General features: G+C 37.2%; 1 protein-coding gene across 1 annotated transcript; it reads right to left on the bottom strand.

Annotated features, from left to right (window-relative positions):
- Nucleotides 1-25: 25 nt before the first annotated feature.
- amacr (alpha-methylacyl-CoA racemase) lies at nt 26-26,550 on the bottom strand. The gene is made up of 6 exons (XM_088628770.1): nt 26,459-26,550; nt 21,643-21,891; nt 15,637-15,780; nt 9,908-10,068; nt 3,157-3,343; nt 26-1,597 (listed from the first exon to the last, which is right to left on the bottom strand). The coding sequence occupies exons 2-6, from the start codon at nt 21,887-21,889 to the stop codon at nt 1,191-1,193; spliced, it is 1,146 nt and encodes a 381-aa protein (XP_088484896.1). The 5' UTR covers nt 21,890-21,891; nt 26,459-26,550; the 3' UTR covers nt 26-1,190.
- Nucleotides 26,551-27,365: the final 815 nt, after the last annotated feature.

Genomic DNA, 27,365 nt, shown 5'->3' with positions numbered 1-27,365 from the left:
GCCTCCCAAACAGACACAAATGATATACCACGCATTTTCACATTTTACTCACACCACCCAACAATTAACACGTAATTGCATTTACAGTGCAAAATGTACACATTCCTCTGTGATCAACTCTCCAATTCTTTTCATCTATGACCCTACAAGGTGATTTAGGTGCTTAATTTACTGCTGTGGGTGATAAATAATTCACCTCTGCAATGCTTAAAGATACTGTCCTGTATAATCCTTAACCTTTACAGAGATTAAGGAAAAACACAATTCTGCTTGAAGTTGGCAAATCACATTACCGAGGCACTCTCACCACACTCATTGCAATTCTGAAAAAAACTAAAAGAAAGATCAGTATTTTCAAATGTCTTCCAAACACATAAATGTCAGGGAAATACGTAAAGACAGCCAGATAATCCAATCAGAACATTTGGGACCTTTTGAATCAAGTAGTGCAAATCAAAGGATTTTATATGTAACTTAACATTAATATAGTGATAATGTACACCTGTGATCAAAAACATCTCTTTTGATTTTGTCACTTATAAATATAAAAAAAACTAAGGTGTAGTTACCATCTGCTGGGTTGCTATTTTTATTTTGAGATTATATACTGTGTTCAAATTTTTATCATAAAAGGCATTCCCAGGAAAGGGACCTGCTATGCTCCCATTTACTGAAGACAGCTTTCATGCTACATACTGTATTAAAAACACATAAATTCATATAATTGTATTGATAAATTACAGGAAACAATCTAAAATTACATCTTACAAAGAATCACTGTAGTTTAATGGTTAAAAATGTAACTGAAAGAACAACCACAGGATTACACAGAAATGGTCAAAATTAATTCTGAAAGGTTTTTACAGAGTAAGGTACTAAGAGAAATTTTAGTTTAAGAATAAAGTAATGTTTGTTACAATTAATCAACATTTGAACAATATTTTTTTCTATATCTGAATGTCTTCATCATTTTTACTTCAGTATCAAGAGACCATGTCATCCACAAACCATTCTTGTTTCCAAATTTGTTTTCATTTCTGCATGCAACAGTTTTCAGAAGCACATATATTGAGAACTATCCATTTCACCATTGATGTGTTTGTAAGGACGTTTTAATGAGCGCCATTTGTTTTGCCTAGATCACAACAGACTGTTGGCTGGGCATCGTATCCCATCCATGTGAGAATGAGCTACAGGCGTGACTTTGACTTGCATTCTATCACTCCAGCAGACAGCAAGCTGTCGATTTGAGCGGTGCTGTAGCCATACTCGGCCAGGACAGTCCGCGTGTGTTCGCCTATGAAAGGGTCCCTGCTGGAGCTGGGGGAGGCTGGGGTGCGAGAGAGGAGGGGGGCTGGCCGGGGGCTGACCTCTCCCTGTGCATCTTTGATGAAAGAGCCCCGTTCCCTGTTGTGTGGGTGGGAGCTGACTTCTTCTAGGGACAGCACGGGTGTCACACAGGCATCCGTGCCATCAAAAATCTTGCACCACTCTGCCTGCGTCTTGCTGGCAAAGGTCTCTGTAAAAATCCTCTTCAGCTCTGGCCAGTCGGAGACGCTCATTTGCAGAGGTAATTCACTTGGATCCAAGCCGAGACCTGGAAGGAAGACATTTGGAGGAGGAACAGGAATAATTAGAGGAAGACATTTGCTGAAAGGTATTCAGAAGTAAACAAATCCTTTTAAACTTCTGCCCTAAAAAATTCAGACTTGCAACCTCTTTGTTATAGCCAGGGCACATTTTGGAGGATTTTTAAGGACCTCCCCATACTAATTATTTTTGTAATATGGGAATCATTTGTACAGGACAGAAATGAGTTTCTGTGTGTATGATACCCAGGCAGTGTATATTTTTTGCCTCATTTGAATGGACAGCCTTATCACTGGATGTGGAGATCTTTTTTGTGAAGAGCTTTACACCAACATATTTTGCAGAATTTCTCTGACTTGCAAATCAGGGTAAATCAGTTCGGTAGTTCAATATCTGCAATATAATGTCAATTTCATTTGGACTCGTAAAATTTATGAAAAATGGGAAATGGTGTGTGAAGCACAGGTGAGAAGAGAATAATAAAGGTGTGGGATGGTGGGACATATGTGCAACAATTAGTCTTCTTTTTTAAGTGGCCTATACACTTTATTACTGTAAGTACAAATGGAAAAAGGAAGATGAACAAGTTGACTTCACAGTTTGAGGAATAAAAAACTACAATAATACAGTACATCCTAAGCTTTGGGCCTTTTTTTAGAGAACAGGTCTCAAAGGATAACAGTGCATCTTGTAATTGGTTCAGTGAAAAATACCTGTCAGAACTTCAAAGGCACCTTCTTAACTTCTGTCCCATGCTGTGAAGCAAATCTGACTGAAGTTACTTCCCAAAAATCAGAATTTGAAATGGACTTTGCTATATTAAACAAAAACACTGCAGTCCATGTTATGTTGCACAATATATATATATATTTTTTTTAAATGTGTAGTTGATACCTGGCTATGCAGTTAAACTGAGCCAAAAAGAGAGGCAAAACCATTGTACATAATTGTCATAGAAACATAAAGTACATAGCTAAAATTATTTAGTGGACAGTGTTCAAAACAACCTATTATTAAAAACGTTTATTTAAAATACAAGAGAGAAGCATTCAATTTGTCTAAAAAAAATCAAATGACCTCAAACATGCTACTCTTTTTTTCCTCAGGGGGTGTAAATGGACAAAGAAAGACAGAAAAAACAGAGCACGTGGAATTCCTACCCATGCCATAAACACTGTTTAAGACTGCAGGGTGTGAATCATGAATAGCATGGAATTTCATGAAAGACGCTGTCAAAACTGAACCCCACAAAAGAGACCCATAAATCTTCCTGGAGTGCTGCAGTGCATAATTGCCTTCAATTTTGCTTTTTACTCATTTATTTCCATTCATGTATCCTTTCAACAGAGTCCAAATTCTACAGGACTACCTACTCATATTATGAATAAAGTAATATTTACAACGGGGAGGAAAACACTTCAGGTACCTTTTTATAGTGTATAAAATTTTATTTCACTCACTTGTTCTTTGTTTGTTCATCAAATATTCATCATGACCAGCATTGTCACACCTCATCAGTACCCAGCCAAAAGGAAAGAAGTGCAGAAGAGACAGAAAACAACGCACCTTTGATGAGCTCATTATAAAACTGAGGTTCAATAGCCCCCACAGCCATGTGCTTCCCATCTGCTGTCTCGTAGGTCTCATAAAATGGAGCCCCACTGTCCAGCAGGTTGTGACCTCGGGGTCTGTTCCAAAGGCCCAGGTTTTGGGATTTCCAGATAAAAGATCCCACATAGGCAGCTCCTTCCACCTGCAGTGCAACAAGAGAATCAGACACATGAAACGTAAAATCATAGGAAAAAACTCACCGGGGAGTCAAATGTTTTGGAAAGTGTTTTTAATTCTTCATCTTTATTATAATTAGCATTATTATCATCATTACCAATAACAATATTATCAACACTATAAGTTTAAATACTCAAAACAATATGCAAGGTAAATGCTTCATAATAAAAACAATTATCAACAAATAATTCAACAAAATAGGAATCTTAAATCATGTTTTGTAAAAAAAAAAAAGAACTGACCATCAGTGCTTGAACTTCAGTTTAATGTATTATATGTCCGCTTCTGATAATTGCACTATGCAATGGAATTTTGGTGCTGTAACTACACAGATCCCATTTAGGTGCTACTGACTGATATACAGTAGGACTTCTGCCTGAGAAAGCATCTACAGCCATTACTTGATATTGCTCTGCAGAGGGAAAACCCACAATTGGTAATCTTGACTCGAGGCCCAGAGGACAAAAATGGGGTTTCAGTTTGTGGCCAGAAACATTCAGTCTTGTGTTCCATTGTGTTTCAAACTGTAGTGTGTTTCATTGAAAACCAATTCTCACAGCACGGAGTAAATCTGTAGAAACTGTAAAAATGACAGCACTTATCCAGAAATCACACATAGTTTTCAACATGTTGGAAGCTTTATTGCAGGTAAGCAAGTGGTAAAGCTCAAGAATGAAAAGACAGTATTTTACAGTAGATTTTTGTGTCAGCTTGTGTGTTTTCAATTAATTTGGATTTCTTTATTGAAACACCTACAGAACCGATGATAGACTACACCCTTATATTCAGCTGTTCATAGGCTGCTGTTCTATTGATTTTCCTGTCAATTCCAGATAGAATAAAGATTATTTACATTTCCCTATTAAATGGTAACACTACACTGGCCCATACATCCCAGTATGACAATCCCAAACCTCCTACCTCAAACGTCTTATTTATAATTTTGGACGGACTTCACAAAACAGCTTTCAGTGCCATCTAGCAGCCACCCTTGGAAGTGACTCTTAGAAGTGAATACAAAAATATTTTAATAATTTCAAAACTATACATTAAAGGACATTTCAGGGAAGTGCCAGTGAAGGCTGTTGACGTCTAACAAACAATCAGAGACACTGATAGCCCACAAAGAATGGTATACTGCAGAACAGCTTTCAGACTCACATGGTGGCTCTTTTTTAGATCCTGTCCTCGAGGGACACAATCCTGCATGCTTTAGATCAGTACCTGACTGAAACCTGGGAAAAGGTTAAACTGCTTCAATTATGTGAATAATTCTATACTAATTAAGAGCTCTGGTGGAATGGAAGAGAGAAAAAAAAGATTTAAGAGCCAGAAGTGTAGAACACTCCAATATGGATGTAATTGTGTGTAAATGATAAACACAAGAAAAGAGATCTCAAGGGTTTAACTAAATGCCAAATTGAGCAAGAGAGAAACTATCTTATGTCGTTCTGCTCCTGGCTGTGAAATCAAACAGGCTTTGGAATGATAGTGCTAAACTGCATACAAACACACACCAATGCACCAGTCCTATGCACACATCATTAAACTCCCAGAAGATTTAATTTTTTGAGATGATTCTTCAAAGCATTGACATAGCACACTCAGGGTCAGACTCCTGTGTCTCGAAGTGTAAATGGACTCCCTCCTCAGAATAGACGTGATAGGACAGAAATTAATTTGTAGACATATTTTATCTTCATGTGACATCATGAACCACTATATATAATACGTACCTACAGGTATTAAAAATAGCCATTGAGTTTTGGAAATAATAGTATTTGTTACACTTTTAATGGATATCAGTATAATTTATCACTGCTTTTATTATTAGCATGCCTATTGTATTGCATGTGAAATGCTCTAAAATGCTGTGCCACTGGCAGATGGTCAAGAAGAGAAAGCATAAATCCTGTAAGTGCCTGTAAAATCCATTCTGATGGCTCGGACCTCTCTTAGTGATTGTAGCATGGCCAAAGGTGAAAACAAATTTAGCACACTGAGTGAAACACTGAGAAAAAGAAGTCACTAGCTATTCTTTGAGATCGAAAACGGCTTGTTCTAAAATTTTATCTCACATTAATTGAGGAGATGGTTTTCTCTTGTGTCATACCCCGTTTGAACTAATGAATACAAAGTATTTTTTTCCGTGTCACAACCCTACTTTCCTACTTTGTTGTAGTGGCCTGCATTTTACTATCATGGCTAATATTTTATCATCATTTTACTGTCACAACTTTGTCTAAAGTTGAAACACATTCACTGCCATCCCTGTTTTGTCTCTTCTGGCGATTCTTTCTTTTCTTCTGCTTGAATAAGATAATGATGTATTTTATCAAAACTACAATAGCAAACTCTATGACAATGTCAGGAGTGCAGTCGATGCTTCCAAGTACAGTACCTATGTTACAACATGTGATGTCTGGACTTGAAAGACGCAAAAACGTACAACTATAAATCTGTCACATACACAGCACCTTCCATACAGTGCCTTGCGAAAGTATTCGGCCCCCTTGAACTTTTCAACCTTTTGCCACATTTCAGGCTTCAAACATAAAGATATAAATTTTTTATTTTATGTGAAGAATCACCAACAAGTGGGACACAATTGTGAAGTGGAACGAAATCTATTGGATTTTTGAAACTTTTTTAACTAATAAAAAAATGAAAAGTGGGGCGTGCAAAATTATTCGGCCCCTTTACTTTCAGTGCAGCAAACTCACTCCAGAAGTTCAGCGAGGATCTCTGAATGATCCAATGTTGTCCTAAATGACTGATGGTGATAAATAGAATCCACCTGTGTGTAATCAAGTCTCTGTATAAATGCACCTGCTCTGTGATAGTCTCAAGGTTCTGTTGAAAGCGCAGAGAGCATCATGAAGACCAAGGAACACACCAGGCAGGTCCGTAATACTGTTGTGGAGAAGTTTAAAGCCGGATTTGGATACAAAAAGATTTCCCAAGCTTCAAACATCCCAAGGAGCACTGTGCAAGCGATCATCTTGAAATGGAAGGAGTATCAGACCACTGCAAATCTACCAAGACCTGGCCGTCCCTCTAAACTTTCAGCTCAGACAAGGAGAAGACTGATCAGAGATGCAGCCAAGAGGCCCATGATCACTCTGGATGAACTGCAGAGAACTACAGCTGAGGTGGGAGAGTCTGTCCATAGGACAACAATCAGTCTTACACTGCACAAATCTGGCCTTTATGGAAGAGTGGCAAGAAGAAAGCCATTTCTCAAAGATATCCATAAAAAGTCTCGTCTAAAGTTTGCCACAAGCCACCTGGGAGACACCCCAAACATGTGGAAGAAGGTGCTCTGGTCAGATGAAACCAAAATCGAACTTTTTGGCCACAATGCAAAACGATATGTTTGGCGTAAAAGCAACACAGCTCATCACCCTCAACACACCATCCCCACTGTCAAACATGGTGGTGGCAGCATCATGGTTTGGGCCTGCTTTTCTTCAGCAGGGACAGGGAAGATGGTTAAAATTGAGGGGAAGATGGATGCAGCCAAATACAGGACCATTCTGGATGAAAACCTGTTGGAGTCTGCAAAAGACCTGAAACTGGGACAGAGATTTATCTTCCAACAAGACAATGATCCCAAACATACAGCAAAATCTACAAAGGAATGGTTCACAAATAAACGTATCCAGGTGTTTGAATGGCCAAGTCAAAGTCCAGACCTGAATCCAATCGAGAATCTGTGGAAAGAGCTGAAAACTGCTGTTCACAAACGCTCTCCATCCAACCTCACTGAGCTCGAGCTGTTTTGCAAGGAAGAATGGGCAAGAATTTCAGTCTCTCGATGTGCAAAACTGATAGAGACATACCCCAAGCGACTTGCAGCTGTAATCGCAGCAAAAGGTGGCTCTACAAAGTATTAACGCAAGGGGGCCGAATAATTTTGCACGCCCCACTTTTCATTTTTTTATTAGTTAAAAAAGTTTCAAAAATCCAATAGATTTCGTTCCACTTCACAATTGTGTCCCACTTGTTGGTGATTCTTCACATAAAATAAAAAATTTATATCTTTATGTTTGAAGCCTGAAATGTGGCAAAAGGTTGAAAAGTTCAAGGGGGCCGAATACTTTCGCAAGGCACTGTAGGTCTTAATGCCTTCAGATTAAAAAAATAATAACTTCTTATTAAATAATAAATAATTTAATAATATATAAATAAATAAATCTAATTACTGCAACTGATTCAATGTATTATTGCTCTGCACTGAAGCCACTTTGTACTCCTTGTTCCCCAGGAAATTCTGGCTTAGACTGCAGTTTTAATGATTTTCAGAAACTATCAATGACTAATACAGTACTGTTTATTTTTAATTGCAATGGCAAAATAATAAGCACCAGCACCTGATGTATCAACAAATTTCATACTCTGAGGCAAGAACCTGTATATTTCCAGCAAGAGCTGTACATTTTAAAAAGCCTCATTTTTTAAAATGTCAACATTAATATTATACATTTATAATTTGATATTGAGGTCATCTGCAAATTTCTGTAACTTCAAAAGTAGATCAACTTGGGGATCCCAAAACAATGTCTACATGTCACTCTGAGTAGGTATTACAATCTCTTCAGCCACATACACCAAAGCACTGACACTCCTGTGAGATGATTAAGACACAATGTTTACAATGTTTTCAAAGTCACAATGTGTTTTTTTAAGGACAGGAAAATGTTCATAATGATCCGGAGAATTGAGATAATGCATTCAGCATGAACAAAAATAAATTCCCAAATACCAGAGAGGCATTCATAAAACATTACAAAGCAACATGTAGTGAAAAACAATCATGCAAATTCCCTTACTTCCTGTAACACAATTGGTCAATGGTATTTTTAGTCAAAGCCAAAATTTGATCTTGTTTCAAATGAATAAAGTCAGTAAAATAAACACATTTAAGAAAATATGTTCTTTTCCATAATGAGTTAATACTATTTTGAAACAAAAGTAATTACTGTAGTTATTTCAACCAAGTAGTATGGAAATCAGTGCCTTGTATTAAGGCAAAAATATTACAATCAATTACAGGATCTTAATTGTACTACGAAAGTATGTGGTTTTGTGGGTAAATCTAAAAAAGTTTCTATATCTTTAAAATTAGGGCAAGCTGAACAATCTGTCAAAGCCTTTTTTTGTAGATCTTCAATAGTTAGAGAAGAATTCTGCTTAAAACAAATATTTACACCCTTGCAAGAAGGAAAAGTATTTTTACAATGGCAGTAATGTGTGTATAACACTTTAAGAAAACCAGGCTGAGGTCCCACATAGGGCTTAGAACCACTTTGCAGCATTAAAACAGCTTTGCAACATTTAAATCCTGAAATGGATCTAATATCTCTCCTTCCACTTACTTTGAGACACAAACCTGATGCTGTACTGCAGAAAAGCACTATAGAAGTGTTGCAATGCTCATTATAGGTCTTTAACTTGACGGACAGAAATAAACCGAGTGCTGCTTGACAAACTTACAGTCTTGTAAAGAGCAGTGGTTCTTTGAGGTAGTGAGTGGGTTACAGAGTCACGTACTTCTCAGAGTTCAGACCAGCAATGTCTCTGAAATCTATCCAACAAGTATCATAGTCTGATCACTCAAGTAGGCTAAACATGTACTTCAGATATGTGCCTAAGGCCAGCTTTGGAAAGCAGCATGATAGCCATGATACTATCACATAGCCTGACGTTATGCAGACTGAACAGGGAATGAGAATGTCAGGAAAGACAAGCTCAATCAGTGTGGATAGACTTTTAGCAGACATCAGCTTTAGCAACCAGGACTACACATAGACAGAAAACTAAATCCACTGTATGTAGAGACTGCAGGCAGACAGAATGCCAGTTAAAATCTCATAAAAAATGTACTACTATAATTTTCTTCTCCCATACTAAGACACTGAATTTGAATATTGAGGTGTAGTGTGCCAACAAACAGATTTTTTGGTACCAAGACTGACAATTTGATTTAATCTCAGCATTATATTACCTCTAATAACTTCAGGGATTTAAACTGATGGTGGGATCTTTTTTACATAATTTTTGGGAAAAACATAAACTCTGTACTGCCAGGGGATACTCCACTCAACCCAGTTTGGTCAATGCTACAACCCAGTGCTGTTCAAGTAGGTGTCACGTCAAACCTTGCATAGCTTATTTTTTGTATCCTAACAGAAATACAACACAATAAAAGAGCACAGACTCCTATAATCAGTGGTATCCTCTTTAAGTGTCTGCTTAGATGAGTAATAGACAGCTATGACAGAAGTACTGTGTGTTAACAATTTGAGTGCTTCAGCTGCCACAGCCCAAGTCTCCTTCTTCCATTCCTTGGTACCATGGACCAAAGCATTAGAGAGCTCTTCATAAACGACTGGCTTAGCTTCTGAGAAGTGAGTGAATTGTCTGGCTGCTTCTTGTAATGGGGCATACACATGGTGCCAGTGTCCACAGTATTTTAAACACCAATTTGTTCTGTTTTCTGAGGAAGACATCTCAAGAAGTCACTTACCATACTGGCATCAATCACCTGCCCCCTCCCGGATCGGGTCCTCTCGTACAGCGCCAGGACAATGCCCATTGCGCACAGCAGCCCTCCTCCTGCAAAGTCAGCCACCAGATTGAGGGGGGCATAGGGATTTTCCGAGCTTCTGCCCAGCTTCGAGAGCAAACCTGAGTCAGAGTGAGAAAGGCAAATGACGAGGAGCACTAAACCTGCACATCAAGCGCATCAAAGAGTCACACAAATCTTTTATGTAACCAGGATAAAAAAAGGCTCCGTTGCTGATCTGTGACTAAACATCAACATATTTACAAAGTGAGCCAAGGCTCTAGCATGCAGCAGAACCTGTAATTTAACATCAAAACCTGATAATTGTCACGGACGTCCAAAGGGACTAACCGTGGGGAGCAGGAGAGCGGAAAAAGACCCATAAGCGTAGCGGCGAGACGGGAAAAAGGCCTGGGCTCATAGTGCAAAGAGTTCGGGAATGTCGTATAGAAACCTATGCCCTCAGGGAGCGGACGTGGGGTGCCCTGGTGCTAGGTGGGTCTCAGGACATCCGAACGTCAATGCTGAGCCAGGACAGAGTGCAAGACCTGGAAATATATAGCCCAAGGGAAAGAGAGGGACCGGAAGGACAGCAGACCGGAAACTAGGGACAGGACAGAGAAGGCGCGCCCTCTGGCTGCAGAGGGCGTGACAATAATCAGAAAAAGAAAACCCTGCCAAGATCGTTTTAAGGCTCCCTGATATTTGTAACTCAGTAAACATGACAAAAGGATGCCATATATAGCAGAAGGGTTGACTGCTACAGTTGTACAGTATCTAATTAATCCCAGAATTTCATCCATCTATTTATTTAAGGATTTCAGAGAATCAACGTCGGAAGCAGCTTATTCTATGCATCCACATTGCTGTACAAAAAGGGACTTCGTAATTTTAGTATACCTGTTCTTATTTTCCAGATGCAACTTTGTGTTTTGTTATTTCACTGTGGAGCCTTAGAGTATTTCATCATCATCATTTTGAAAACTTAAATCTGATGAAGTGTAAGGAGAGTAAAGTGACAGTTCCTGCGTTTGCAGAATCTGCTGAGTTAAGGAGAAAACAGAACTACTGGCAAGGCCCACCTTCAGTGGCTGCTGGAAGGACAACCTGAACGCATTTATAAGCATATAAGAAGAGTTACAAAGGATGGTTTGAATAGGATCTACAAATTATCTGTAATCCATCCAAACAGATATGAACTGCATTGATTGCTTAGATTACATTTTTGGATTTTATTTACATAGAACATAGGATCCTAGGAATGACTAAAAACAAGAGGAGGCCATTTGGACCATCTAGTTTGTTTGGATCTTAGTAGTTAACTGAACCAAGGATCTCATCTGTCCAATTCTTGAAATAAGACAGGGTACTGGTTTCAACAACATGGATGGATAGTTTGTTTCAGACTCCCACAACACTTCTCATCACTAATACTACAATGATTGTGGACTAAAAAACTTCAAAGGTGCTCTGCCCTATAGTACTATCACATTTTTTAAAGGTAAAAAAACCACAGTAGGAGTGAGTCTATCTTACAATTGCTTTATGGTATAAGAGTTAAATTTTTCTAATGCTACTGGTCAGGAGGGGATTATGAGAGCAAGTATGCTCCTGACATTTTCTTTTAAGGATTGTGACAAATGTGACTTTAGTCCCCACAGAAGTTCTGGCATGACTAGCTTGCAAAAATGGACCAAGATTAAAGAAAATTGAAAACGAAAAGGAGCTTAGATTTGATTTCAGTCACTGCATTCTAGCTGTGACTTTTGCCATCAGTTACACTTGGATCACAATCAGATCATTTAAGGCTGTGATCGTAGAAGAGTGGCCATTGCCACAGACTCATTACTATTTCCTCTTACTAAAAAATAAGCCCATTGTGGCTGTGTGGGTTTGAGGCAGAAATTCTTAAGAAAACAATACAGAGAAGAGTTGGTATCAGCAGAAGCAAAAATCAACTTAATACTTAGCAAAGCATAGCAAAGTACTGATCAGAAGTACTGAGCTAGCAGCATTGCTTTCTTTAAACCTGTATTACAAGCTTCACCTAGAAATAGCACACCTCTGCTACAGGGGAACAAAGCAGATTCAAAACTGAGGTGCTTTAAAATACAATAAAAGGTTTAAAATTATCTGGAAGCAGATGTCAACACCATAATGAAAATTATAAAATGACACAAACAACATTTTAGTGCATTTTTTTCTTCAACAGTGTTGGTAGATTTGAAAATCCAAGATTCAGATAAGAGGAGTACATATAGTCCGCCAAATGCCTTACTAAACAGGAAAAAGTTTCTTTGTGACAGACTGGCAAAAATAGTTTTTGTAAATTGCAAAGGAAGAAGTATTTCAGAAATAAAAAAAAATCTATCATGTTACAGTAAAAATTCCCAGATACTGAACAAAGATCTGCCTTCAATCCTCGGATGCTTTTGTTATGCTCAAAAAACGACAGGCCCACTGACATGGGCTGTTTTCAGCTCCCAGCAGAATCACTGCAAAAGGTTTTGTTTTTGTAGTACAGATATCTGAAAGGAGAAAGAAAAAAATCTCTAACCCAAGTTTATATCAATTGACATTTTTTTACATGTTGCAAGAAAACATCCTGAAAAGCAGGATATGGCAAAGATCACCATTATGCTACTTTGAAGCATCTCAGGAACAGTAAGAGCAGTCTGCTGACTTCTGAGTGCTGCAGGCTTGGAGTCATGAGACCTCATAAAGAAAGATGTAGATTGTGGTCAAATGAATTCTCTGTATACAGGGGTAGTGTGTACCCTTGCATGCTGCATGTCTCAAATAACAACACATGAAATGAAAATCTAAGATCCAAATCTAGAATTGAAATCTAAAGATAAAAAGTATTTCACAGCACTAACAAGTTCCTTTCAATAAGACAACTGTCTCCAATTAAAAATGAGTGAGGGTAATTGAAAACGGTCAATGTTAGTCATTAAAATATTACAGAAAACAACCCAAAAAATAAAACCTTGAAAAAATAAAGCATCTTAACAAACTGTATAATCTCCCCTTCATTCTAAGTAAATGTATATTTTGCATTTTTCTTTTAAAGTGAAGAAAAACATGCTCCAGGCCATGCATTTAAGCTGAAATATCTGGCCTTCACAGATGGTTGAAAGCACTTGACTTCTTGTGCCTCAATTCACCCGAGGCATCTGCATATTACTTCTAGAGTTCACAGTCTTATTGCTTTCTTGATGCAGAGAGAAATACAACTGAAGAATTCAACTCTGTTTTTTTTTATGAATAAAAACAGAAATGTCAGCTTTGGTCTTTAAAATTCTTCCATAGCAAAAAAGTGAAGACCTTGTAAAGGAGATCTGAATCATTCCCCCAAGATAAGTAATTTATGACATAAAGTGAAAAACTGCAGAGATGCGACCATTAACTAATCATATTAACTAAGTAATAGAGAATTGTGTTGTTTTACCCGTGTTTTGAAAAGCACAGAGAAGGAATGTCCAAGTCAGATCCTACGAGCCATAGTATTGCAGGTTTTATAGGCAGCCTCAAAAGGCTAATGAGAAGAGATATGAAATGCACAGTTAATGTCTTCCAGTTATACAAATGATTAAGCCAACATGGACTGACACCTCTGTCTACATTCCCAGACAGACTGTTTGAATTTGGTCCAGGGCTACAAGTTATCAATCTAACTTGACTTTCAGTTGCTTAAATGAACCTCTAACTAAACTAATAATCCACCTGGACATTTAAATTGTAATAACTTTAAGTTTATATTCACAAAGGTAAGTGCTCATAATGTGAACTCTTGCAATGGAAATCATTAGCTACGTGTGAAGGTGAAGATGTCTTGAATGGGTGTCTAAGAGTAATGGTGCCGTACACAGTCAACACAGATTATTTTAGAGAACCGACCAGAAAATGAGAAAGATAGCAAGTGTTTCTAAGAGAATATGAAACGGTGTAAATCGTTTATCTGAAATCCACTTAATATTTTGGGTATAGCTGCTTTATGTGTTCCAGACATTTCTGTGCCTCTCTCTAGAGACCTGCTTTCTTTCGTGAAAGCAAGTCAGGCACTTTATAGTTTGAAAAGAGTGTGCATATCATTACCCTCAATATTTCCATCTTATTTACGTTAGCATTAAGAATAATCAATACACATATACACGTGTGAGGCACCGAGATGCTCCTGCTTGTTGTTTGCTCATATGGCGATTAGTTTTATAACTCTACTCCTTGGATTACACATCTCTAATCATGTCAGAACCTTTGAATGAGGTTAGAAAAAGAGAGGCCCTCTGGCTTATATTGAAACAAAACTCAAGGGACACCCTCACATTGGTGTCAACTTGAGAGCTCAAGAAAAGAAAAAGCCAGCTCCCTTTTCATTATTCTGAGTAACACAAACTGTTCCGACTGTGATGACAGCCAGTGTTATTTTACACACACTACATACTATGCTGCGGAAAAGTACAGAATTATAATCTTCAAAAACAAAAGGAAAGCACAAAGCTCAAAGGAATAGTACAACAATTTGAAAATGTATTAACCTTTTCAAAATGGTAAAGGCAAATGGGGTCAAATCTGTCAAGATGTTTTTTTATCCAGAAAAAAAACAACTCAAGCTGTAAATGCATGAGAAAAGCAAATATTTGCTTTTCTGTGAATTTCTTAATTAACCAGTGCAGTACCATATCAGTTATTAGTTAAACATCAAATAACATTAAAATAATATTTTTAAAAGGAAATTTTAAATAGATTAAGATAAATTAAGTAAAGCTCCATCTATGTATCGCCATAGTAGCTGGATCTGCTTATATCTAGTATGAACTATTCTTTTAATTATCTGTTATTGATTCTGTTAATTTCTTCATTCAATAATTAATACCATAATCATGTTCATTGAGCACATTCCATTTTGACAGGATTAGCCATCACTCCAACCCTGTTAACAACTTTTTCCAGATAATTCACTATACATGCTGTTTTGGATAGCTGTAAAACATGCAGCATTTGCATATGATGTTCATTTATTTAAGTGATAGGCTCTTACAGTCTTTCAGGACGTTATCTTCTTGGTTGTTACAGTATATAAATATATTTATATACTGTACAGTATATACAGGTCCATGTAAAGCAATTTCTAATGTATTGTATAAAATTCTGTGAAAAAAGATTAGTCCCGTCTTTCAGTCTTTCTGTATTTGTATATTACTTGCAGACAGTGTCCATCTGAATACTAAAAAAGGTATTTTCAACATGTGTGTGGTGCACAACAGAAGCTGAACTAGTCTGAACTCTTTTGGTGCTAGATATGGTGGCACAGTGGTTAGGGTTCACTTCCTGGGGTTCTATCTGTGTGGACTTTGTATGTTCTCCCCATGTGGGTTCCTCCGGGTCCTCCACTCTTCTCCCACAGTCCAAAGACATAATGGTACACTAACTGGCTTCTGGAAAACTTGGCCCTGGTGTCAGTGTGTGTGTGTTTGTGCCTCTGTGTGCCCTGCAATGAACTAGCAAATCATTCAGGGTGTATTTTGCCTTGAGCCCCTTGCTTGTCTAGATAGGTTAAAGCTCCCCCATGAGTATTAGTATTAAATAAAGCAGTTAGGTACCTGTGGTGCAAATAGCTTGGATATAACTTTTTTGTGCATTTTCCTGTGTCTGAGAGATTACCTCTATTGCCGATGAACCTGTTTTACCTGACATTGCAAGGTAGTTGATGTCATGACCAGCTGCTGTAGCGAAGGATCCGCTTTGTCCAAATCCTGTCAGTCTGGCATAGATCAGCCTTGGGTTTTCTTTAAGCAGTTCCTCTGGACCAAGTCCCAGCTTCTCCATAACTCCTTCAAGAAAGACAATAAAAGAGCAGCCCGGTTTTTAACTGCACATCTGTGTTACTCTGCCTCAGATAAAAAGATCCTTTTCATTCATTGAAATATTCCCAACAGATGAATAAAGATAAAAACACTCTTAAAACCTCCATATTTGCTCATTCTGACCTTAACTAGCATTATAAATTTCAGCATTTCATCATAGATTTCAGCATTTTCTGAAATCAGTTACATTTTTCTTGGGTACTGGCACTATTTAACATTATTGATATGTATTAACTTCACTGCATTTGTAAGGGCGCCATTTTTAAGTGCTGTAGATCAAAAAAGAAATTAAATATTTTCTTCAAAATTCATACATAATTATGTATTTGATTTGAAAACATATTACAGTTGGACACCGGGCATCAAGAATCTGACATCAAATAGACTTCTTTTGCTCAAGGAAAAGAAACAGATTTAGAAACGCAGAGAGAAAAGGATACATAAGCAAAATACAGCGAGAGCTATAACTTATTAATTGAGGTCATAAACATCCGCTCACTGCAATTTTAATTAGACCAGCTCAATCAAAATAAAGGGGGAAACAAACTTTCAAACATCAAGACTTATTATGTTCCATAGTTTTATTTACTACTCCCGGTCATCCACAGAAACATTCACAAATAGGGCACATTAGAACAATCAAAAGTTACACACATCACTAATTTGCTCTGAACTCAGGATAAAAAGAAGATTGCAGGAGCCTGATTTCATTTTACCTCACGTAATTAAGAGAACAAACAAATTAGTGCCATGATCAAAATTTTACAGCCAGTCCCATTTCTGCAAAGGTACACAAATAACTCACCCCTGGGGATGGCTTGTTAAAAGTAAGGCACTGCTTCCCCCTTTCATGCTCTTAATTGCTTATTACTGGGTTCAGAATTCCCGCCATCGCCTTTCTCAGAGATCTACGATACATTTGCTTGCACATTTTCAAAAGTGCACTCGGTAAGCTTTTAAGTCCGTCTTGGAATTTTCACAGGCAATGCATGTTACAGTTAGATTGGAAACCAGGAGATCCTAGATCGCTGCCTAGGTGATTAATTCCCTGACAGCCTCTGAGAAGGGCCTAATGCATTTTAGTTTCCGCACAAAGACTGCTGAACAGAGAGTAATGCAATTTAAAGCCCTACATCTACCCAGATGCAGAGCAGTCTGATCAAGTCACAGATAAATACACTGTGAGTTTCCCTTTCCTGCACTCCATAATAATTTATCCCACTCTCATCTCGGAACTCCCTTCATGGGTGTCATCCTAGACCAAACTGTAGGGGCGGATTGGGATTTACAGTTGATCACCAGAGGCTATATGTTGAACTATAGGATTTTTTATTTGCATTACTTTAGAAATCAATTTAAATTTAAACTGTATTTATTATACCAAATTACAATTAGGATAGCGTACTATGAAATACACTGCCCTAATTGTAAAAAACTGAAAAACTAGGCAATCGTACCTTCAGAATCATTTGAGAAGACCCACATACAACAGGAAGAACTCATTCTTCTTTAGCTTTCATAATAACAAATTAAGTTTCTGGATCTTAACCCAAATAGAATGCAAAAATATGGACATCTCTGACAGATACGCAAATACTAGGCTTGTGCTCAATCTAAAAAAACTATATGTGGTTAAAATGATATGTCCATATGTATAAGACGCTTCTTGTGTTAGGGAAAAAATAAGGGGACGGAGGTGATAAATTCTGTTCTAGGCGATAACATTTCTGTATGACACTTTGTGAGTGGGTGTTCCTTTTGTGTGAATATTAAACTGCCTATTTTGCTTTTGGTTTGTATTTGATCCACCAGGAAGAAGTGGAGTGGCAGGGTCTGCTGTGGGAGACTTATTTACGGTAAAAGAAGAGGGCACAAAGAACTCAGGTGCTGATGTGTGTGTGTGTGGAAGGGGGTGGGTCAGGAGAGCTAAAATAGACCAGAGTCTCTCCAATTCTCAAAATTAAAGCATAATAAAATAGTTGACACAAAATGCCAACATCCAGATTTTTATTTGAATGCTTTTTAAGGGCTATTTAAAGTGACTATTTTGGCTCAGACTGAATAAATGTTAAAAAAGAGGGAAAAGAGCAAGCGTTTGGTGCCTGCAAGTGTGTGGAAACAACCTCTAAGAAACATCCAGATGTCTTCTTTCCTTGCATTCCATAGGGACTTTGTGGATTCCATGTTTGATCTTAAGGTGTTTTAATCAACAAAGGATAGAGAGTGCTATTACAGAGAACATCTGTATCACAAGGAAAGCATTTTCTGATCAACAGATACATCTGTACACTTGCAACAGCAGTAGCAAGACCAGAGATAGGTTTTTGATTTAGCAGAATTACTGATGATGTCTTGAAAGCAAATCAAGTTCAGGCAAAGAAGTAGTGTAATTAAAACAGATTGAAAAGCTCCTGTTTTCAGGCAATCAACTTCATATGTGCCCTTTTACAGGGCTTCTCATGTAGCCTCTCACAAAAGAAAACAACTGATTACACAAAATAAAACACAAATATAAAGTTCTCAGACATTATTATAATTCAGCAGTCCTCCATTGCTGATGACAATGCAATGTAATAAAGAATTATCCATGTCAAAATAATCATTCTTTTTTTAATTATAGCATTTCAAAACTGTGGAACTATAGCATAACACATTTTTCTGCCTACTGAAAGTATCTGAGGCTGGCTCTGGAAATTATGAGATAACCAAGACACTGTGAAGTTGTTGTGCACAAATGTGCTTATGAATTTCCAGAAATACAAGAAAAACATTTTTTGCTTATACCGTATGCTGTCTTCTATGCTTTGAAAATATTACATAAGAAACAAACAATAAAAAGGAGAAAAATGTATAAAGTTAAATACCCAGAAACCAAAGCCTCTACATACTATTTGAAATTGTTTACATAATACATCTATTGTGTATTTTTGAACAACTCATAAGAACCCAATAAGAGGCTAATATTAAAAAAAATGGCAATTCTGCTGTGTGAATTGAAATGACCTTCTGCAATAACAAGGATTCAAAGGTATAAAATATGTATAAAACCTGCTTTAACCTATACATTTTTTTATTTGCTTTTTATTTCATATTGGTTTCTCTCAACTTACTGAAACTCAAAACAAGCAAGAGAGGAAAATTTAACCCATATATGTCTTCTGAGCAGTGCACTGAACTGGATCCTAACCAACTAAACCCTGCAAGGATGAGCTTCAATACAATCATCTGCTGGTGATCGGCCAAAAACACTCCACAGGTTTTTCTCAGCCAGCGGAAAGTAAGGTACAGTAATAGCTATCAGCTAGGAAAGGCCATGACCACACCACAGATTGAGATGACTCACTTCAGCACTTCAAAATGAATATTTCTAACATGTAAAACTTTACGATATACCATAAAAGGTGCTATATACAATAAAAGTTCTTCTTAGTACTACTTAATAAAAGTAATAGTAATTAGTATTAATATTTAATTCCATTTAATGTCTATTTCTGAGACATGGGCAACACTTGAACTATTAACCACTAAGCAATCATTTAAGGTAATACTCAAGATGTTTTCTATACAATTTTGACACATGCAAATTTGTAATTTGCAGATTTCATCATCAGGATGAAATAAGGTGTCATCAATCACATGCTACATTCCAGCACAACCCTGAATGCCCCTTTTTGAAATGAATCTACACATATATGTAGTAAGGATTTGTATATGTTTAATAACGATTAATGCACTTCTTAAACTCCTTCTCATCTACACAGTTGCAGATGAGAAGTCAATCTTGAATGTGACCTATAAAAAGCACCCTGCAATAAACATGCAATGGCATTATCAATGATCAAGTGAACTTGTGACCTTTTCTCCAAGGAAATTAAGTGGAAGACCTTCAAAACATCCTTCAAAGCTAGATCCCTCCTGGGCAAACCTCCCGCCATCTTCTTCATTGTTAAGGACATTCTCATTCGAGTAATATTAAAACTTAATTGGCATAATAAAGTGATATCCTCACTGTGCTCCTGAACAATCTGGTGCTGAAACCTATTAGCTTAACTCAAAATCAGTCATATCCAGCCGTTTATACCAGATTATTTCTCATTTTGCATAAATTTCCATACTGCAGGTATGAACTGATGTCTTAACTGCTCTCTTCTGTAATGGTGTGAAAATTCCCCAAGAAGGATCTTGTGTAAAGAATGAGAAAAGGATTATATGAGCAGATGTAACTAACGCCACCAACCAGCAGCAACTTAAATCATTACACCACTCAACAAAGTACAAAGTCAACCAACCCAACCACAAGTTGTACCTCATTATATTGGGTCACAACCTGGCTTTGGCCTGCATGTCTCAGATCAATAGTCCCTGCATTACAAAGCTAATACACTTAGCTGCCATCAAATCTGCAGAAAGGAGCTTGAGGAAAAACTTGCTCTATGTTACATATTACGCAGTACAGCAAAAATGTCAAAAATAAGATGTGCCTGTAAATGAGAAAGCTACTGAGAGAGTGGCAGAGCTAAACAAGAGGACATGGCTCAGGATTTTAAAATGGAAAAACAAACTGCAAGTGGCTGGATAAATGATGAAGAGCAAGTCTGAACATTCAATCATTCCTTCCACAAAAGCACTTGTCTCCATTAGATTGAAATAAATACTGCACTACAAATATTTCATCCAACTAATTTGTGGGTGTTTTGGTCTTCAAATAATTTGCCCTTAGATATTTCCCTGATTTCACAATTCTGTGAAACCTTATCAAGGAAACAAACAAATTTAAGAGTGATGACATATCAACACATAAAATTAATGTAATATGCAATTTTACAAAGTAATGCTTTTATCATTATTTTAAATTGTACTCACAGTGAACCCTGTTTCCAAGTATAAAACAAGTAGGTGGAGCTGATTTCTGTGGCTGTACTGTGTAAGAATTCACATACTGTACTTCGGTTACCACTCTTGACCATGAACATGCTGAACCTGAAGAACATGCTGAATTTAACCGTGAGAGAAAGTAACTAGCCCTGTGGCAGAATTCGCAACTCCTCACCACTTCTGATGTTTGAAATTAATCACAAGACTCCTGTGTTACTGTTTTTCTCTTTGTTCATGTTTCTTTCAGTGATTTCCTGTTTTGTTCCCCTTTCAAAGTAGAGTTAAAAAAATATAAAAATCTGAATTATATATAGCATAAACCATGAATCTTTTTCGAATGCAAAATACAGTAATAATAATGTAATCTTAGTAAATAATATAGTAATATTAACAAATAATAAAAATGAAGGTAATTTTGTCTTATGCCTGGAATGCATCAAACTGACAGAACATTTCTTGAAAATATTTACAGGGCTTTCATCTTTGTCCCCATGAGTAAATCCTTGCAAACCAAATTCAATTGCCTATCTAATCTTAAATGAAAATCTATCACAGAATGAATACATTATATTCTTACCATGTCCTAATCTCTGTTGCTACAGTATATGAACATGATTTCAATACAGTTCTTTCCTGTGTATTTAATGTTTACTACTGATTTACCAAAGGCATGATAACTGAAATGCGAAATGTAGTTACATAACATATAGCTCTTCTTATCCACTTTGTTGGCTACTTTCTAACATCTCAATTTAGCACTTTGAACTTGGGTTTGTTTGAATGTGCAGTGAACCAGAGTTAAACAACTCTGGATCAAACAACGACTATGACTCTTGTTGAATTAACATAATGGAGTACTGGGGTGGAATGATAATGTTGCAGATTTACCAGCCTACTGTAGCTCTTGCTTTGGATTAAAAAAAAAGCCGGACAACCAGACAAGGACAGTAGTACCTTTGCGGAAAGGCTCAAGAACGACATCTGACTTGAGGCAGAGCTTCCTCAACACAGCCGCACCTTCAGGCTTCTTCAAATTTAAGGCCACCGACAGTTTGCCACGGGCCTGGACGTCCATTGCCATGGTGGTCCGGGTCCTGTCCACACGGATCACTCTGGCACCAAAGTCAGCCAGCACCATGCCACAGAACGGAGCTGGAGCCAGGCCAGCCAGCTCGATCACACGCACCCCTGCCAACGCCATGCCTAGCAAGCGGAAGAAAACAAGTGCTTTTAAATCCTTCAGTGCGCCGGGCAAAACGTTTATGTTCAATTGGTTTTTCAGAAAGAACAAAAAATATTACATGGCACTGTACGTGTATACAATAACGAACAAATGTGCTCAATTATCATGGCATGACAGACTTAGTAACTAAACAAAATGTTTAAATCCAACAATAATATAAAAACAGGAAGAACGGCAAAAAAAGGCAACCAGAGATGTGAAAGAGATAACCGAAGGAAAAAGAGAAGAAAAAAATAGCAAAAGGACATAAGAGGGAATCCACAATTCTCAAGGTCTTTCATATGTCTGGGTCGATCTGTAAGCACTTTTCTAAAGAAGTTTAGAAAGGGCTGCTAGGCAGAATAAATCTTTGCAGTAGAGCAAAGGGAAAACCCATTTTTTTCAAGGTGGAGAAAGTACATCACATCTCTTACCCAGTGAGTGAAGGTGGGTACAACAGGTTGTTTCCAGTGGAGCAAAATCAATCGTCTCACTTCAGACAACAATACTGACAAAGCAACAACTTTTATCTGCGGGCCTTTCACACAGCCAATCACAACCAAGGAGGGCAAACAACAACAAAGTGATTAAAATGCAGTGAAGAACAATCAGGCCAATCCTGAATTTCATATTCTAGCAAATTGTCTTTAAAAGACACTAGCCTGATTTGAAAACAAAGGAAAAACATCCTTGCTGATTGGCATTACCAAAAGAAAACCACTTCTTCTATCAACACTGTAATTCTCAATGGTAAACAGTGTATGGGCACATGCTTAAACATGAATAAATAATAAAAAAAAACATTCTATTTCAATTTTCATAGCACAAATTCTATTGTTTTTCAGCCCGACTAGGTCTAACCTAGTTGACGTTTAGGTCATCCTTGTTGAAAGTTAACTGCTTGTTGTACTTTACACACAAAGCAATCAATAAACTTACAGTCATTCAATTAAACTATAAAATGCCTCTAAAAAAAACAGATGCTTTGGAAATACAAATTCTTCCTCAAAGAAGAGTGGGATACTATTGCAAAACCCAGGTGTGCTAAAGTAATAGAGATCTATCCAAACAGACTTACTGCTGTAATCAAAGCAAAAGGTTCTTCCACAAAGTATTAAAGGGTGGTCACACTTATGCAACCAAGACATTGAATGTTTTTTTTTATTTTAAATTATTTTTAAAATTGATCAATTTATTTTTCACTTAAAGGCGAAAAAAGGCCTGACATGATTTGTCTTGATTTCAGCCTTTACATCAACAAAAGCTGAAATTTCAATAAGGGTGTGTAGATGTTTGATATCCACTGTATATACAAAATAACCTGTTAGTACATTAGTATCATGAGTGTTACTGCAAGCCTCGGCAGTATTAAAAGTACCTATCTGGATTATTGCACAGAGTCTGAGTATTCTGATCACCACTCAGTACAACACAGACAAAGGAGTCCTGTGAAACGGTGAAGTCAACTACTTGAACTGAACCAAAATGCTTCTTTGAGTGGGAATTACAAATAGGTGGAGACTTGCGTAAAAGATGCCTTAATATAGTACTGAAGAGAAGAGGTGAGTGGTTGGCGTCTAATTTTCCACCATCTCTAAACTCTGTTGCTTCCTCCAGGGATAAAAGCATCATCTATGCAAGTGTGCATTATCTTTTATAGGCCAGACTTCTATGACTTCAAACCTACTCCATGAAAGACATACAATAAACCTGACCCAGTAACAGAGATCATAAGGGACTTACTATTTATTGCAATTGGCATCTGAATTAGACTAACCCCACACACACATCTCTACATTCGTAACAATACCAAATTGCAATCTCCAGAAAAGTCATTATACAGGCTGGACTACATTGAAATATTTTAATTTTCAAAACACAAGATAAAATCTTTTGAATATTCACTAAGTACAAAAACAAACATCCTCAAAACCTCAGCATCACATAATTAAAACAACATACTAAAATGCTTCAAATTATCATACATCAGCTGGGTCATTAATTTGGTAAGTGACCCAGTTCTCTTTTGCTTTAAGATAATTAATGCCACAGGGAGAATGATTGAAGTTTGCAAGAAGTTAACTGGTTCAGCAAAAAACATATACATTAAGCCACTTGAGAGTGAACCTTTTCTGGAGCAGAAGAAGAGGGGTTTGTCAGGTGGCTATCTTTCGCATGCTGGTTGGGTGAGGGACATGAAGAATTAGCACAGCTGAAACTCACCCAAGGATCACAGGTCACTGTATTGCATGCACTCAGAATCTTGGAGAAATAGCCGTTTAGGCATTAACCAGGCAAGGCATGAATTAGTAAGCATGAAATTGAATGCTTGTTACAGTCTGAACCTCAAAGCTTTTTTTGTCCACAACTCATTTAGTGAAGAACATATTATAACCTGAATGATGACTATACCTCAAGAGTTCCCTTTAGAGTGTGCTGTATTTACCTGGACCCTGACCTGAATGCTATTTGCACCACCTCTGCCATTCTTACATTCAGTGCCATTAGAACAAAAACAGTTTTCCTTGCAAAGTGTGTTCACTTCAGTTGGCAGAACGTATTTGTACTTTTTTGTAATTTCATGAAGATATATTCTGTTTAGTGGACACTGTACCAAATGAGATTGCCAATCAGCATTCCTATCTAGAACACTGTGCTTTAGTATTAGATGTTGCTTGCAGAGAAAAGACAGTATGTGTGATAATGCTGAAAAAACAGGGTTTACAATACTTCTGGGATTTTTTTAAGATTACTATTTTCCCATATACAATTTTTCAGCATTAGGAATTTGTCTTTTCGCATACCCAAACTTGCTCTCCAAGACACACAGACAGGGAGAGAAGTTTGGGGTCAGAGCTCAGCCATTTATACGGCACTCTTGGAGCAGTTGGGGTTAAGGGCCTTGCTCAGGGGCCCAATGGAGTAGGTTTTCTCTGCTGACCGCGGGATACGAACTGGCAACCTTCTAGCCACAGGCGCAGATCCTTAGTCACAAAGCCAACGCACCACCCTTTGTTCTTGATTCATTGTTATTGCAGGATGCAATGAAATCAATAGCACTGTGTTATGTTTAGTATATTAATATTTTATTTTTCTTTAATCAAAAGTGGTTTACAATTACTCAGCTGGGCATTTTAGTGGAACAATTTGAATGAAGGTAAATGTCACTGTTGCACATATGAAATGTATTAAATATTAAAATACTAAAATGTTAATTTGTTGTTGTTGCTTTTCTCTGTTGTAGAGAATAGGTGATGTATGCTCACACATTTTTGTTTTAGCCAAGATCCAAGCAGATGAATCATGAATAAGATTAAATTTGCTAAGATATTGACTTGAAATTTGACTTTCTGAATGCCTTTGAGGATTGTGAATGTTTGGAAACACCAGCAAGAACTGCTTTAAAATAACCAAGCTTGCAAATGACAAAAGGAAGCATCAGCGTTTCTGCAGATGTGAAGATATACAAGCGATGTCAAAAACAATGAGAAAAAGATAAAGTCGAAAATAAGCCTCAAACGAAAAAGGTCACATAAAAGATGGCACCAAGGTGTCTGTCCTGAGTAGTTGGATTCACAATGTACAATCGAACTCCAGGTGTTAACAATTTTAGAATAATATGACCATAGATACTTCTAGAGCCCCTTTTAACCGGATTTAAGGGTTCACGGGTGAAGAATGGCTTAAAGGATTACCCTTCCCTTTTTCAGTTAGTTTCAGGAAAAATACCTATTTTGTCGTTCCAAAATCGACCCTGGAATTTAGAGGAAAGTGAAGGGATTTTGAAACTGAAACCCCGTCATTACACCATAAGATTTTGGAGCTCTTCCACTGGAAAGTACTTCTCAAAACACGTTGTATTTTGGAACTAGAACTTTTAGTAGAAGCGCTATAACCAAACGTTTCACTGAATTAATTTTCTATAAAGGAGATTACCCAGCGTTAAGTACGAGGAGACAACTGTTAACAGTGGTTTTAATGCTAGGAGTGAAGTCTCGTCTCTGCAAGTATGGCAACGGAGAATTAATGTTCTTCATGGCATCTCTATTTGAGGGCTTATTTAGTATGTTGTGTTTAGGGCTGTCTTTATTTTAAAATTAGTATCCAAGACCATGGAATACACCACAATTAAGTTTATTGCTGTGTGAATACCTGAATTGTATGTCGCGCTAGATAAGCGGTGCGTCTTCTAAGCAAATAGAAAAATACAAGGGTACAGGGAAATAAAATGTCGTACCCGATTATTGTATTTTCTCCAGTTAACTTTTCAGTTAAGATGTCATTTTTAACATGAATGCCTGAAGTCATTTAATTTGAAATGTTTGACAAATATAGTATCAAGGAAGGTTAAAACGTCCAAACGTAAACTCACAGATAACGCCGTTCAGCAATAGTTCAAAGTACAAAGCGTTAGTAAGAGACTACCCATTATTATTTTTTAGCATAATCATCTCACTCCTCTTATTATAGCAATTCTCTCCAGAGTACAATAATAACCACAATCGCTCCTGGAAAAAGAACAAGTACAACTTAACTTTATTGACTTACCTATTTTGAAACTATCGCAAATTAAATGCCACACATGTTTCGTGGCGCTTACTCATGACGTCATGAGTTGTTGCTTTAAAGCAGACGTGCTGTATGGGACATGTAGTCAATACAGGATGCGTTACAGCTTCAATTTAGCACAGCCCCAGATTCAAAGTCTTTTTCAAGTTAAAATTAAAAACTGCGCTACATAGGCCAAAATTTAAGGCACTGACCTTTATTAGCCAATTAGGATATTTATTTTTATGTAGTAAACTTATCCTGACGATTTTGTTACTACAAATAACAAAGGCTTACAAAATAATAGAGTACAGTACATTGAGAAAAGTGGATAATTAAAGATGAGGAAAGTTACTTGAAGATCTCAAATAGAGATTTCTCAAGGGACTGTAAGATCTCATAACAGTCTGGAAACATTGATTTCTGCATTACAAAAAGGACACTGCTGCTTTGGAATTAACTCAAAGGAAGACAACAATTCTGGAATTCTGGCCTTCAGATAATGTTCTAGATTTAACAACAATTATAAAACGGATAGTTCTGGTCCTGAAAGCTGATTGGAACATGAAGCCATGCTATAATCTCTGATATAGGCACACCCCGGAAGCAATTTTGACTTTTTACTGTGTGATAAATATCAATGTGCTGCACATTAATGACACACAGACCATTAATAATGGTTGATCAAATCAATATCATATGCTTTTAAAGACTTCTTGGGGTAGATACATAGGCTACAAAGGTACATGAAGGAACCAATGAGCATCAATTGTCTTGCAACAATGTTGCCAAGAATAAGTAGAGCAGCTGGAACAAACATTTATACCAACCACTGCCTTTGTAGCACAATGGTGAAGAAATGATCAAACCCTCGGTTAGAAGCAAGGGAGATTATGTCCGTTAGTGG

This window comes from Lepisosteus platostomus, chromosome 4, assembly GCF_059453375.1.
Source record: "Lepisosteus platostomus isolate fLepPlt1 chromosome 4, fLepPlt1.hap1, whole genome shotgun sequence".
NCBI classification, from domain to species: domain Eukaryota; kingdom Metazoa; phylum Chordata; class Actinopteri; order Semionotiformes; family Lepisosteidae; genus Lepisosteus; species Lepisosteus platostomus.
The sequence above is the reverse complement of the archived record's forward strand: the minus strand, read 5'-3'. Positions and strand labels throughout refer to the sequence as shown.